The 14,640-nt window shown below is 43.6% G+C and overlaps 1 protein-coding gene across 2 annotated transcripts in view; it reads right to left on the reverse strand.

Annotated features, from left to right (window-relative positions):
• The window catches only part of atad2 (ATPase family AAA domain containing 2), a 67,618-nt gene that overhangs the window by 21,482 nt on the left and 31,496 nt on the right, over window positions 1-14,640 (reverse strand). For both annotated transcript variants that reach the window (XM_084336065.1, XM_084336064.1), the window contains 5 exons: window positions 12,548-12,725; window positions 8,826-8,962; window positions 3,386-3,491; window positions 2,492-2,678; window positions 1,167-1,352 (listed from right to left, as the gene is read on the reverse strand). In XM_084336065.1, coding sequence (XP_084192191.1) covers window positions 1,167-1,352; window positions 2,492-2,678; window positions 3,386-3,491; window positions 8,826-8,962; window positions 12,548-12,725 — 794 coding nt within the window. The remainder of the gene's footprint in view (window positions 1-1,166; window positions 1,353-2,491; window positions 2,679-3,385; window positions 3,492-8,825; window positions 8,963-12,547; window positions 12,726-14,640) is intronic.

Below are 14,640 nucleotides of genomic sequence, written 5' to 3' on the forward strand. Positions count from 1 at the left end.
GTATATATATATAATATATATATTTGTTCTTAGGTGTGTCAGTACTGAGGTAGAGCAGGTGAGTCAGGTGTGTCAGTACTGAGGTAGAGTAGGTGGGTAGAGCAGGTGTGTCAGTACTGAGGTAGAGCAGGTGAGTACGTAGAGAGTAGACGACAGAGTACAATAACTTGCAATGGGCCTGGTCTACAAGATACACGACTACACCATAGGGCTGACCCCTATTAGTCGATTAGTCGACTAATCGGTCGAAAGGAGCCGTAGTCGACTGGCCAACCTCTTAGTCAAATATATATAAATAAATAAATAAATAAAATTATAATATATATATATATTTTTTTATCATTCTTTCCAAAAGAAAAGAGGCCTAGAAGCGTGGCTAACGCTAATGGCACGCATACCAGAAGCTAACTGCCTAGGAAAACAGGCACTGAAAGAGGATTTCACCCATCTAATGAACACACTAGACTAGACAAATATCAAGATGTATCCATCAGTGGACCAATTGCATGCTTTTGCAGAGAACAAGAAGCCTTCAGTCGACTCCTTCAGACATTAAGCACCCCCCACAGCCCAAATGGTCTACTAACGGCAAATTTTGGCCAATCAGTCGACCATCCAAATCCTTAGTCGGCAGCCCTACTACACCACTAAAGGTACCCATGTACATGTCGAAATACTTCCCAAAGGTCAGTGAATTCCACGACCACAACACCAGAGGGAGCATTATAAATCATGTTCAACCCAGATTCGGCTCAAACAAGGGACTAAACACGTTTAGCAATTATGCCACAACAATGTGGAACGCCCTACCCACAGCTGTAAAGGGATGTGAATCCCTACCCACCTTCAAAACCACTTTCAAAGAGCACCTACGGGAGGCTGCAATTCGAAACTGGCCCAGGTAAATGTCCGTTCCGATAAACAGTACTGTATATTTATTTGTATATCTTGTATGTCATAAATGTCTGGATGTAACAGTACTGTATATCTGTATGTTGTGTATGTCATAAATGTTATGAATAGAAAATGGGGGACCCTGATGTAAACAAGACGAAAGTCTTTCTCTGGTCTGCATCCCCATAACAATTGTGTGTATTTGAGCCGTACTGTATTGTACCCATTCTGCAATCTGTTAATTAAAGTTTTCAATCAATCAATCAACGTACCTCGTCACTGAGCTGCTCGTAGGGCAGACTGCAGGTGGCCAGCAGCAGGATGGGCGTGAAGGAGGGGATGGAGCGCAGCAGGCTGAGGAACGTGGCTCTGAGAGCGGCTCCCACCGTCTCCCACCACTGGCCGATGTGGGGGATGTAGAGGATGCTGGGGGAGGTCCGCTTAGCCTCCACGAACATCTGCAACGGGCAGGGCAACGCTTAGGAAGAGCTGAACCCTGGTGTGTTTAGAACATGCGTGTGCAAAAATAGATAATACATAGGAAAGGACATAGAAATGGTAAGAGGATAACAACTATGTTGGAATATAAACATTATGTACCCTGTACAGATCTATATTGCGGATACAGGATACTGGGGTATAGGGCGGTGTTCGGGCCGTCATGCCCATGCACGCACGTCGCAGCACTTTGCGAGCGTCTACCGGCTCGGGGGCTGCATTTTCCGCCGATCATATAATATACCGTTCGAAACTTGAATTTGCCGCCGTTCGAACGCCACCTCACTCGACCAATTCCGTGCCTCGGTTCTCGAGTTACATGACGATATGTCAGGAGAGCGTCTTTTTACAGGTTGCGTGTCAAATGACCACGTCGGATTGTATACGCTCGAGAACTGACAAATCGCCGCTGATGGTGAAAATTATTGGTCAGTGTTGAAGCCAACGAGTGTCCGCTTCCAACGATACCTCATGTGGGGGGGGGGTGCGAATATAGGAAGTAGGTGAAAGTTGACGAGCGAAGATTAGTTGTGACTCAGACTTCAGAACGCACAGTGATGGATGGCCACGGAGGATTTTGGAAAAAAAAAATTCTGGATTCGGTTTACTAAAACCTCTCTCGAGCACTCATTTCTTCACTTACTCAAACGGATTTTTATAAAATGTGGACCTGTACTACACAAGACTTCAGGCTATACCTCTATGCTAGAATAATGGAATCTGGCAACCACTAAAGAAATAAATTGCCACTTTTCTGTTAAGGTTAATATAGATATGTGTTACTATTTTATTTAATTCAATAATTGTATGGTAACAGCTTTTATCGAAAGCACATTACAATTTTGTTCCACAAATTGTACCCGTTCACTCACACAGCGACGGCGGAGTGTGAACACACCAACCTGCACATTGGGAGCAATTAGGGGTGAAGTGTCTTGCTCAAGGACACTTCGACACGCTGCCCGGGAGGAGCGGGAATCGAACCGGGAAACCTTCAGATTACCAGACGACCGCTCTCTACCTCCTGAGCCACGGTCACCCCTGTATCTAATAAATAAACATGTGTAACGTCTCATCAGAGCCGTTCGGCTCGCCGCACCTGAGCGCAGGTCTCCTCGGGCGCGGTGGCGCTGGCCCCGAACAGCACGGCTATGTCCAGCGTGTAGACGGTGAGCTTCTCCAGGGCGTGGAGCAGAGCGGGGGCCAGGTGGGCGCTCTGCCCGGAGCCGGGGCGGCCCTGCAGCAGCAGCCGGGGGCGGCAGGAGGTGGGCTGGCTCAGGACACTCCTGGAGAGAACAACAACAGTTAACAGCAATAGTCTAAACAGTGTTTCCCACAGGATTCAGTGACTGTGGTGGGTCAACCTTGGACCCTCTAGGGGGGTCCGGTGGCATGCACCGCCTGAATTTTTTCTTCTTCTACATTTTAAAGTTAAATGGATCAATCTGGTGCACTTTGAGAGCAAACTAAAAGAGGCCAGATCTATGATGAACTTTGTGCTCAAAACACAAAATCGACTAGACTAGTGCTTCCCAATGCTCTCCTCGAAGCACCCCAGCCGCTCCATGTATTTGTTAAATTCCATCACCAGCACACCCGATTCAACCTAACAAGCCCTTTATTAGTTGAATCAGGTGTGCTGGTGGTGGAATTTAACAAATACATGGAACGGCTGGGGTGTCTCAAGGAGAGGTTTGGGAACCACTGGACTAGAGCATACATTTGAGCCATTAAAGAAATGAAGCAAAAGTGGTTACCTGTGATGAACTGTTTTTTTTTTTTTTTAGAAAATAAAATAATATACTGGATTACTATTACGATTACTACCACAGTCACTGCTAATACTTTATACTTAAAAATATACTTTTCTTTTTAATAATAAAAAGATATTTTCGGTTCATTATAAAACTGTGGCGCGACTAATTAGACCGCCACAGTCTAGGTAATTAATGGGAAACACCGACTTAAAGGAATGTAATGAAGCCTGACCCACCTGTTGAAGTTGAGGCCTCCCGTTGAAGTTGATGCCTGAAGGTTGCTGGAACAGTCCTCATCGTCACTGAACATCAGATCATCCTCACATTCTCCGCTGGGCACATCTGGACACACACAAGAAATAAACATTCAGTAAAACAATGATACCCTATAGGTTTTTAACAAACATCAGGTTGAGATAAACCCAGGGCGCCCATCGCAAAGAGGGTAGGGGGTTCCCCGACGTTCCTGGCCAAATTCCCTCCCCCCTTAACAAATTGAGTGCCACGCCCATTTGACCATATAATGGGCTAGAGTGGCAGCACTGAAGTCAATGGGAGGTCGGGGAAATTTGCGAAGGCTTAGGCCATGGTTACACTGCGGAAAAACAGCAACGTTGTATTTTCGAATGATTACATCTGCATGTCAAAGTTAAAAGGAAACGCCATTTTGGCAGGAAAACGCGTTTTCCTAGCGGCAGCGCTGAAAGGGTGTTTTCGTTTTGGAAACTAGTCGACAACAGTGCCATGTAATTTGCGCGAGCCGGATACGGAGCCGTTCTTGCCCAACGCAAATGCGCAGTAGTAAACACCAACGCCAAATTCTCCCCTGGCTGGACCTATACAGGATATCAGCTGCGTCCTCCTCAGATTGCCTGTAGCTGCGGCTAAACTAAGATCATGTGTTGTCAAGTTATTGCTATAAGGAACCCAGTCCAAAGTACAACAGTCTGCATCCCCTTAACAATTGTTTGTATTGAGCCGTATTGTACCCATTCTGCAATCTGTTAACACTTTGATCGCCATGGTTAAATTCATAATTTACCATTCCTCGCCAGCTCTATTTGTCTATGGAGAAGTTCCCCTTCTTTGCAGGGCTATAACTTTTTAAATTGTATTGCTAAATTGACATTATTATGGCCCATTCAATGTCCTATATCTATTGTTCAGGGTGTAGCAATGTTATACTTTTTTTTTTTTTTTTTTTTACTTCATTTTTTAGCGTTTATCGCTTTTTCTGGTCAAGCATGACCGACAGAAACAGGTTGAATGGGATATAGATCAGGGGAAGACACTGAGAAAATACGGCGAGTCCGGGAGTCGAACTCGTGTACCCCAGATCCGTGACGCGCACGGTTGTCCCCGATGCCAAAATAGCGCCGAGATACGCGGTGAGCTACTGGAGCTCCCCAATGTTATACTTTTTCATTCACATATTCATACTAAAATACGGTCTAAAGTATAAGTATGTTTTTATCGTTTTCTGCAGCTTTCTCCAGAACTTGATTTATAGCCCCAAATGCATTATATTGATGATGAAATACAGTTTGATAGCGATCGGTGCCAGATAAAAAATGTCAACTGCACGTACTTCTAGAAGTTACTACATATGATCTGATGTTGACCGGATCGGCGGGGGGTCGTTTATAATTCCGTGGGCAACGTTATATCATTCATCTAGTGTGAGTGATATGATCATTAGAGCAGTTAGTATAGAGGACATTAGAAAATAACGCTGAAACTCACCGTGGCTTCCTCGCGCCGTTGGGGGATGAGTGTGGAACATAATTTTTTCTATTATGGGATGTCGAAATACCCGATCAATTTCCAGGTTGTATAATAGTATATACGTCCAAATCATGTTGTTTATCGAGTTAGGGTGAGCGATCGATTATCCAGTGTGTCAAGATGGAGTCCCGGGAGCTATAGCGAGTGGTCGGACCGAATTTGGATGAGCACCAGTTTCCGTTTCCGGTTTGCTGTTTGGGCGATCTGCCGATCGGCCACCAGATGGCGCTCTTGAACCGTTAGAGAGTTGAATGGAGCTCAGCAGTATATCTCAGGTCCCCGGGGGAGAAATATGATTTCGATCACAGATTTTTGAAATATTGATATCAAAGACGTGTTACGGCGTCTTCGGCAGAATGAGCATGGCGAGGAAAGACGTCCTACGGCGTTTTTGGCGACCATAGTGTTAAATAACATTTTCATCCATTCATTACTAGGTTAATGTACGATAGCCACAATGCTATACTGTTATAATGGCATATCCCAATCATGTTCGCACGTAAGCTAACAAAATCAGCGATCTTTTTGCGAGACTAAACTCTGCTCTTGGTGGTCAATTGTGTTGATGTTAGTTTTGTTTCATCAACAAATCATCAACAAATGAGGCAGAACACAGTGAATGTATCCGTTTTTGTTTATTGAACTTTGTTTCTTGCTGAAAAATAAATGCTATGTTGCTAAATGGCTCATGCGAGGTATTTAAAGATGGTGGCTTTCTGAGATTTTGAGCAGGATGTGGAGTGACTCGTTCAACCTTTCTGATTGGTTGAAAATGGCCTTCATGTTTGAACTACATCGCCACCTACTGCTTTGTTTAGTTTAGTTTCTTTATTAGTTGTCATACAGAAGTACAGAATACTTTTAATTATACAAAATGCTTCTTTCTGTTACGCTCCAGAGACTGTGCTAGGCACAAATAGATAAGTATAAAATAAGTATAGCAAGTATAAAATGGAAGTAAAGTACGTAGACAAGTGTTCAGTATGTACATATATACAATGTTCAATGTAGAGTAGAAGTAACTGAGTTACAATACAATATACTATACAGTAGGGGTGGACGGTATAAACGGTATACGGTATGAATTTGCTCTACGGTATAGATTTTGACTATACCTTGTAACCGGTAGAGCAGCTCTAAAATAGCAATGACGTCATGTAACCACAGCGCGACTATTTCACTCGCATTTGCCTCTAAAAATAGATAGAATTAGTCATAGATAATAGATATGTGCAAACTGGAAAAAGTTATTTAGGAGGCTTCGCGCAGTGGGCGTGTCAACACGCAATTGTCATTTCATAATAAACACATATCACCGCGGCGCACAGCAAGTTTCAATTTCAGTTCCTGGCATTTTTAACCAGTGGAGAAAGGTAAGAGATTTCCCTATCGTTTTTCTTATATGAATTATTCTACGTTAATAAAACATACCTGGTGATCAACTACAGTTTGCTGTGAACATTATGATGTGTGTAGTGTTCTGATAACGACAGCTGGGCAGCGGGGCTGGATGCTGGATTTTGCGAGAAGCATATGCAGCTGCAGAGCCGCAGAATCCACCATAACCCACCCATCTGTACCGGCACAGTGCAGTACTCCAATTCAGCCATTGGCAATTCAGCCGTTGGGTGGGGGGCGCTGTTGAGCCGGGCCTGTGACCGGACCTGAAAGCGCCCCTACTCTGCGGCTCTGCAGTTGCATACTATTGGGATTCGTTGGGAGCAGCACGGAGTTTCGACTCAGGACTTATTTTATTTGGAATATAATGACTGTATACGCAAAAGTAGCCTAGTTTTAAGTTAAAATATTATAAATCTACATGCCTTGAGGATGTCATTATTTATAAATTATAGCCTGCCTATCAGGCAAAAAAAAAATTCTAGCGGAAACACTGATACCGTGATATATACCGTTACCGTCTATGCTTCAAATTATACCGTGATATAAATTTTAGACCATACCGTCCACCCCTACTATACAGTGCAAAGCAGAAGTGGGATGAGGTACAATTTACAGTAAGGTGTAATGAGGTATCGGTTGTAGTGCAAATTCTTTACCAATAAATATAAAGTGTGCTTAGGTGTTCTAAAGTGGGTGCTGCAGTGAGTCGTTAGTTTAAAGTGAGTGTGTGCGTGTGGATGTGTGTGCTGTGAGTGCATTTGATGGTTGTTACATAGTGTTATTGTTCGTTGAGCATCCTACATGTTCGTTGGCATTGTACTACATGTATATACATCACTCGGTGGTCAGGAGACAAAACGACGTCTCACTTGCCTGCCATTACGTAGCGAAGATGAAATATTAATTCAAAACGCTAATACATTTTTAAAAACAACAAACAACCGCTATATGTCGTCGCTGGCATTCAACGGTCGGCATGAACTAACGACATATAGCGTTGTTGGCACTCAAAGTGTTAATACCGTGGTGAATATGAGTATAGTTTTAGAGTAATTCTGTCTAATCCCAATGTGTTATAACCGTTCGCCATGCCCGACTAGGAAAACCCGGACCGGACTTTTTAGATCGACGTACAGCCCAAGCCAGAGAGTTTCCAAGGATGTGCAATACCGGCCGCAAGGCGGAGGTATTGGACGTTTGCGATCTCAGTGATGATAACACAGGCTCCCTCGATGGATTATGAATGGAAATATCGAATAAAAGAAATAACGATAGAAAACCAGACTTTTCTCGGGTTTGGCGGCCAACGCATGGCGAGTTAACCCGGGATATCTGGGGTCTGGCCCCGAATGTGTTAAATAGTTTCAAAATATATCAGTCATTTCTGAAAATAAATAGCAAAAGTAAAAAAAAATGCGTTTTGGAAAATAGCTCTTTATTTGATTATCATACAAAAATCGGCCAGAACAGCAATATTAACACTTTAATCGCCAAAAACGCTTGGACACGTCTTTCCCCGCCATGCTTATTCTGCCAAAGACGCTGGACAGTGTCTTTGATATCAATATTTCAAAAATCTGTGATCGAAATCATATTTCTCCCCCGGAGACCTGAGATCTACTGTTGAGCCCCTCTCAACTCTCCAACAGTTCAAGAGCGCCATCTGGTGGCGGATCGGCGGATCGCCCAAACAGGAAGTGACGCGCCTGAAGTGGTGCTCGCCCATATTTCGTCCGGGCACTCGCTATCGTTAGCAGGACTCCATCTTGATACACTGGACATCGATCGGTTGCAAATAACTCGATAAACAACATGATTTGGACGTATATACTATTATACAACCTGGAAATGGATCGGATATTTCTACATCCCATAATAGGAAAATGTCTGTTCCACGCTCATCGCCCAATGGCGCGAGGAAGATACGGTAAGATTCAACGTTATTTTTCAATGTGTTCGATACTAACTGCTCTAATGATCATATCACCCACACTAGATGAATCATATAACGTTTGCCACGGAATTATAAACGACCCCCCCCCCCCATCCGGTCATCATCAGATCATACTTAGTAACTTCTAGAAGTACGTCCAGTTGAAATTTTTTTTCTCGCGCAGATTCCTATCAAACTGTATTTCATCATCAATATAATGCATTTGGGGCTATAAATAAAGTTCTGGAGAAAGCTGCAGAAAACGATAAAAACATACTTATACTTTAGACCGTATTTTAGTATGAATATGTGAATGAAAAAGTATAACGTTGCTACACCCTGAACAATAGATATAGGACGTTGAATGGGCCATAGTAATGTCAATTTAGCAATACAATTTAAAAAGTTATAGCCCTGCAAAGAAGGGGAACTTCTCCATGTTAAATAGGGCTGACGAAGGATGGTAAATTATGAATTTAACCCTGGCGATCAAAGTGTTAATATCGGTTATCGGTATCGGCCACAATTTTCAAATCGGTGCATCTTGTCTTGTGTACCTGGATCTCTCTTCCTCTTCAAGCCCTGCTCTGCGTGGGGGAACAGCCTGCTGGCAACGCCGATGACATCCTGCAGGGCGGCGCTGAGCAGAGGGCGGAGGGCTGGGACCAGAGGCTTGGCTGGAGACACCACCGCCCTGACGATCACATCACAATCACATCAGGAGCAGAAACATAACAACACCACCGCCCTGACGATCACATCACAATCACATCAGGAGCAGAAAAATAACACCACCACCGCCCTGACGATCACATCACAATCACATCAGGAGCAGACACATAACAACACCACCGCCCTGACGATCACATCAAAATCACATCAGGAGCAGAAACATAACAACACCACCGCCCTGACGATCACATCACAATCACATCAGGAGCAGACACATAACAACACCGCCCTGACGATCACATCACAATCACATCAGGAGCAGAAACATAACACCACCGCCCTGACGATCACATCACAATCACATCAGGAGCAGAAACATAACAACACCACCGCCCTGACGATCACATCACAATCACATCAGGAGCAGAAACATAACATTTAAATACAGATAAAGGTTCTATAGATAACATTATTATGTAGAGTAATCATCATCATCTTTAAATCAGAATCACTATTTATTCCTCCAAATACAGTATATGTACTAGAAGGGCCTAGGATTGGTTTGTAATAAATACAAATAAAATGATTATTAGGAACCCAAAAGTAAACAAATGAATCAGATTGAAACAATAAATACATGTTAACATTTTATTATTACAATTTAATTATGAGAATTGTATTAACCTCTTAACACATTGGACGCCAAAAACTAGTATACTCGTTATTGCCCGCCATGCGTTGTGCGCCAGAAACGAGTTAACTCGTTTTTGGGATCAATATTTAATTTTTTCGCAATGGCATTCATAATTCATCTAGCCTCCCTCCGGGACTGCAGCTGGACCCTGTCTGATATTGCAACGCCTCAATACCGCCGCCTGGTGGATGTCAGGCGAGTTACACTCCAAGCCAAACCGGAAGTGGCGCTCGGTGCATCAAGGAAATTCCTCCGGCAGTAATATCTTGTAGCGTGGATCTAGATACACACTCGAGTGCATTGGGATTGCTTTCGAAACGCAATAATCAATATGATTTCGGCGTTTATTGCGTCATACAAACGGGAAATGGATCTAGCAGATCGATGTCAAATAATTGGAATATTTTTCCTCCAGTCTCACCGGCGAACGGTAAGAGGAAACTAACGTTATTTTAAGCCCGATTGTTTATTCATTTCACGGCAATCCATCTGATCAACGTATCAACCCATAGTAAAAAAAAAGACGCTACTGACGATCAAGGAATTATTAACGACCCCCCCCCCCCCCTTTCCTTCACGCATGATGAAGCATAATGTATACGATCATATACATGTGAATTTTTTAATATACCGTACTTTTCGGACTATAAGCCGCGGCTTTTCCCCCATTTTTCGACCCTGCGGCTTATATAACGGTGCGGCTTATATGTGACTCGACGTGACCAAACACGAAAATGTAAAAATCTAAATATTGCTTTTTTGACTGCATTGAAATGTTATTTATCTGTTCCCTTATTTGCTAAACTTAATACAACTTGTAAATGAGTTAATTATTGTTATTTGTCCGACAGTATTGTGTCCCAATGCTAATTACATATGGTAATTAAACATTAAAACACCTGCGGCTTATAGTCCAGTGCGGCTTATATATGTACACATCATTCAATTTAGCTGCTGCGGCTTATAGTCAGGTGCGGCTTATAGTGCGAAAAGTACGGTAGCGTGTATAGGAAAGAAACGCCAATCGATAATCTGTCATATTCGTCAGGGCCTATAACTCGCGTTTTAGGAATTACTGCAGAAAACCTTAAAAACACTTATATTCACGACGGTATTAACACGACAACGTATGAATGAAAAAATATAACGTTCCCACATCCGGAACGATAGATAACCGATGTTGAATGGGCCATAGTAATGTCGATATAGCTATAATATTTAAAAAGTTATAGCCCTGCAAAGAAGGTAAACATCTCCATAGGGTTACAGCACTGGCAGACTGGGCCCAAGGATGGGTACAATGCATGGCGGACAATGTGTTAAGCCCTAGCCCCATTTTCAGAAAATCCGCCTAAAAATACATACCTAAGTAAATGGAAGATTGCTCCACTTCTACAAGGTCCATTTGCATGTTGTAATGAACCAAAGGAGAATATCAATTCTATTTTCTTTTTCATCTTTGACAGTGAATAACAGCATGCTAAAAATGACCAGACATGAAAAACTGCCACTGAGCTCGTTCAGCACCTTCTTGAGATCACGTGTACAAAATCTAAGCAAATGGATAAAGGGAAGATGATTAAACAGAAGGTTTTGTAGATACAGTACTGAATTCTGCCATCCGGACACATGCTATTTGAAATATTATTATAGAATATAGAATATCAGGCCTATGGCGCGACTGGGTGGCGTAGCGGAGATTGCGCTTGTCACCAATGCAAGAGACTCCGGTCTCGACTCCCCGAGTCAGCGTTGCCTGCGGCTTGGGCCAGTCGTCATACTATCTCAATTGGCAGAGGTAGCGGGTGGAAAGTCGATGGGTGGGGATTGGTCGTTGTGGACAGCGACTCCTACAGGTCGGTTGGGTGACGCCTGTACAGCAGAGACTGAAGCGTGAGCCTCCCACGCGTTACTCCTCGCCACTGAGAGTCCGCGCTGTCTGGTGAAAAGATGAGACAGGCTGCCTCCTCGTGTACCGGAGGAGACACGTGATGCAAGGCTTCTATCCTCACTACAGCCGACCAGCGGGAGGCATAGTCTAGCAACGTTCAAGACAGGGGAGGGGAGAATTGAAGGGGAGAATTGGCTATATACGAAATTGGGATGGGAGAAAAATTTTAAAAAAAATACGGAAAAAAGTGGATACAAAAAATAAAAAGAATATCAGGCCTATAAATTACCTTATTATAGCCAAGTTACAAATCTATGGATCGGGCCAGATCTCCCCTTTTCAATGGCAGAGTTCAATCTGGATTTAGTATCACCAGGCATGATTCACAAACCGTGAATGAAATCTACTGTAAGTACAGTTACTTCTTTATAATGGAAATTGCTCCGCCATTTTTCATCAGATTGCAATGCAGATTTTTGCTAAACGTTCACAGAAAGGTAGATAAACAAACTGCATTCTAATTTATGCCAATAACGTTCTGGTTTGTGGTAGATAATCCCGAAAATTAAGATAAAAATAAAATCCACAAGTCATATGATTGACAGGAGCTGGTTTGAGCTGGGTAATGTCGTTTTTCGAAATTCCAACGCCATTCGAAAGCTCTGGGTCTCCTGTCCTCATAGGACTACAAACAAAATGTGATTTATACCAGTCCTTAAATTGCGAGTAGCAGTGGTCTAATATATTCTCGCCTCTGGTGGGACAAGTCACATGCTGATGGAAATAACACTTTAACCTATTGGTAAACAAACGTATTGCTGAAAATATACACTATGACTGCTGTTTTGACAGGGTTAGGGTCTTTACTCTTGGCTAAATTTGAAAAAATAAAAACGCAACATTAATTCATACAGTCTGTAGAGATGGATTTATGACTTGGGTCCAGTACCGGACCCGTCGGGCTTAAGAGGTTACACTGGATTTCTTGAATGTCAGAATCCAGTAATGAGATGGGTCTTTACCTCTGGGAGGCGGGCACCATCTTGGTCATGGCGGACATGAAGTCTCGGTTGCCAATGGTGATGGATTCGACATCGAGGACCAGTTTCTGTGAGGAGGAGTAGATCTGCGGGTAGCGGCGACGCAGAGCGCACAGAGCCGCCTCAGAACACACGGCCTTGATGTCTGCACCGCAGTAACCTAGGAGACAGAGAGAGAGTCCGTCAGTAACCTAGGAGACAAAACACACAGCCTTGATGTCTGCCCCACAGTAACCTAGGAGACAGAGAGAGTCCATCAGTAACCTAGGAGACAAAACACACGGCCTTGATGTCTGCCCCGCAGTAACCTAGGAGACAGAGAGAGAGTCCATCAGTAACCTAGGAGACAAAACACACGGCATTGATGTCTGCCCCGCAGTAACCTAGGAGACAGAGAGAGTCCATCAGTAACCTAGGAGACAGAACACACGGCCTTGATGTCTGCCCCGCAGTAACCTAGGAGACAGTCCGTCAGTAACCTAGGAGACAGAACACACAGCCTTGATGTCTGCCCCGCAGTAACCTAGGAGACAGAGAGTGCGTCAGTAACCTAGGAGACAGAACACACAGCCTTGATGTCTGCCCCGCAGTAACCTAGGAGACAGAGAGTGCGTCAGTAACCTAGGAGACAGAACACACAGCCTTGATGTCTGCCCCGCAGTAACCTAGGAGACAGAGAGTCCGTCAGTAACCTAGGAGACAGAACACAGCCTTGATGTCTGCCCCGCAGTAACCTAGGAGACGGAGAGTGCGTCAGTAACCTAGGAGACAGAGAGTCGGTCAGGGATAGAAAAGGGAGGCACGCAAGAAATCTATGTGTAAACTGCAATAAAGACCTTACTGATTCTGATACACACACGTCCTCCAGTAAAGAAACTTTTAGTCGACTAATAGTCATAGGAATTGTCAACTCATCAATTCGTTGATTTCATCAACAAATCAGAAAAATCTGCGTTTTGTATAATTATGCAATCATGCAGATGGACCTCTTTAAATCTAATGCTTGCCAGAGGATGAACCCAAATATCTCATTCGGCAGGGAGAAAAAGCAAAAAGATCGACCAACAACAATAAATAATAAATTGTATTTGTATTGCACTTTTCGTTCACTAGGATCCCAAAGTGCTACAGGGTTAAAACGGTAAAAAAAAAAAATTATAATTATTAACACTTTAATCGCCGGAGACGCCGAAGCTCGTCTTTCCCCGCCATGCTCATTCTGCCGAAGACGCCGTAACACGTCTTTGATATCAATATTTCAAAAATCTGTGATCAAAATCATATTTCTCCCCCGGGGACCTGAGATATACTGCTGAGCTCCACTCAACTCTCTAACGGTTCAAGAGCGCCATCTGGTGGCCGATCGGGGGATCGCCCAGGGGAGAAACAGGATGTAGAAGCTGGTGCTCATTTCAATTCGGTCCGATCACTCGCTATAGGTCCCGGGACTCGAGCTCGACACAATACATAGCGATCCGTTGCCAATAACTCGATAAACAACATGATTTGGATGTATATACTAGGGGTGTAACGGTACGCGGATACGTACTGTACCGCGTCAATGTGGTCCTCCGGTACAGTACGGGCTGTGCACCGTACGATTGCAACGGTATGGTCAACCTTTTTTTGCGGAACTTAAATCCCCCCGGCCCCACGTAATTTATCAACAACACTGCGGTCTGCTGTGAGCATTATAAAACAAACGTGTGTTTAACCGACCGTGAATTAAAGTGTCAATGCTGTTTGTCATTTTAACAGCAGATACTTTCTTAAATGCCATCCTCCCGACAGAGCGCTGTTGACGGGGAGCTCTGATGGGTTCGCTTGCTGGTGTTATTAGCATTAGCTGAAGAGCTAACCGAAAAGCTAGTTTTAGCTTTAATGTTACCATGACTAAAGTTGGGGCTATTCATAATCCAGCAATAATGGCTGCAGACCTGCAAGCAAAGTACAGCAAGTTGGCACAGGAGTATTCCAAGGTAAATCACTTTTTCACCAGTAACGTTATATTGTCTTGTTTCCATCTAACGTTAGCTCATGCTAACTTAGCTCACGCTAACGTGGTGACTGATCGA

The sequence above is a fragment of the Notolepis coatsorum genome (assembly GCF_963971535.1).
Source record: "Notolepis coatsorum genome assembly, chromosome: 19".
Lineage (NCBI taxonomy): Eukaryota > Metazoa > Chordata > Actinopteri > Aulopiformes > Paralepididae > Notolepis > Notolepis coatsorum.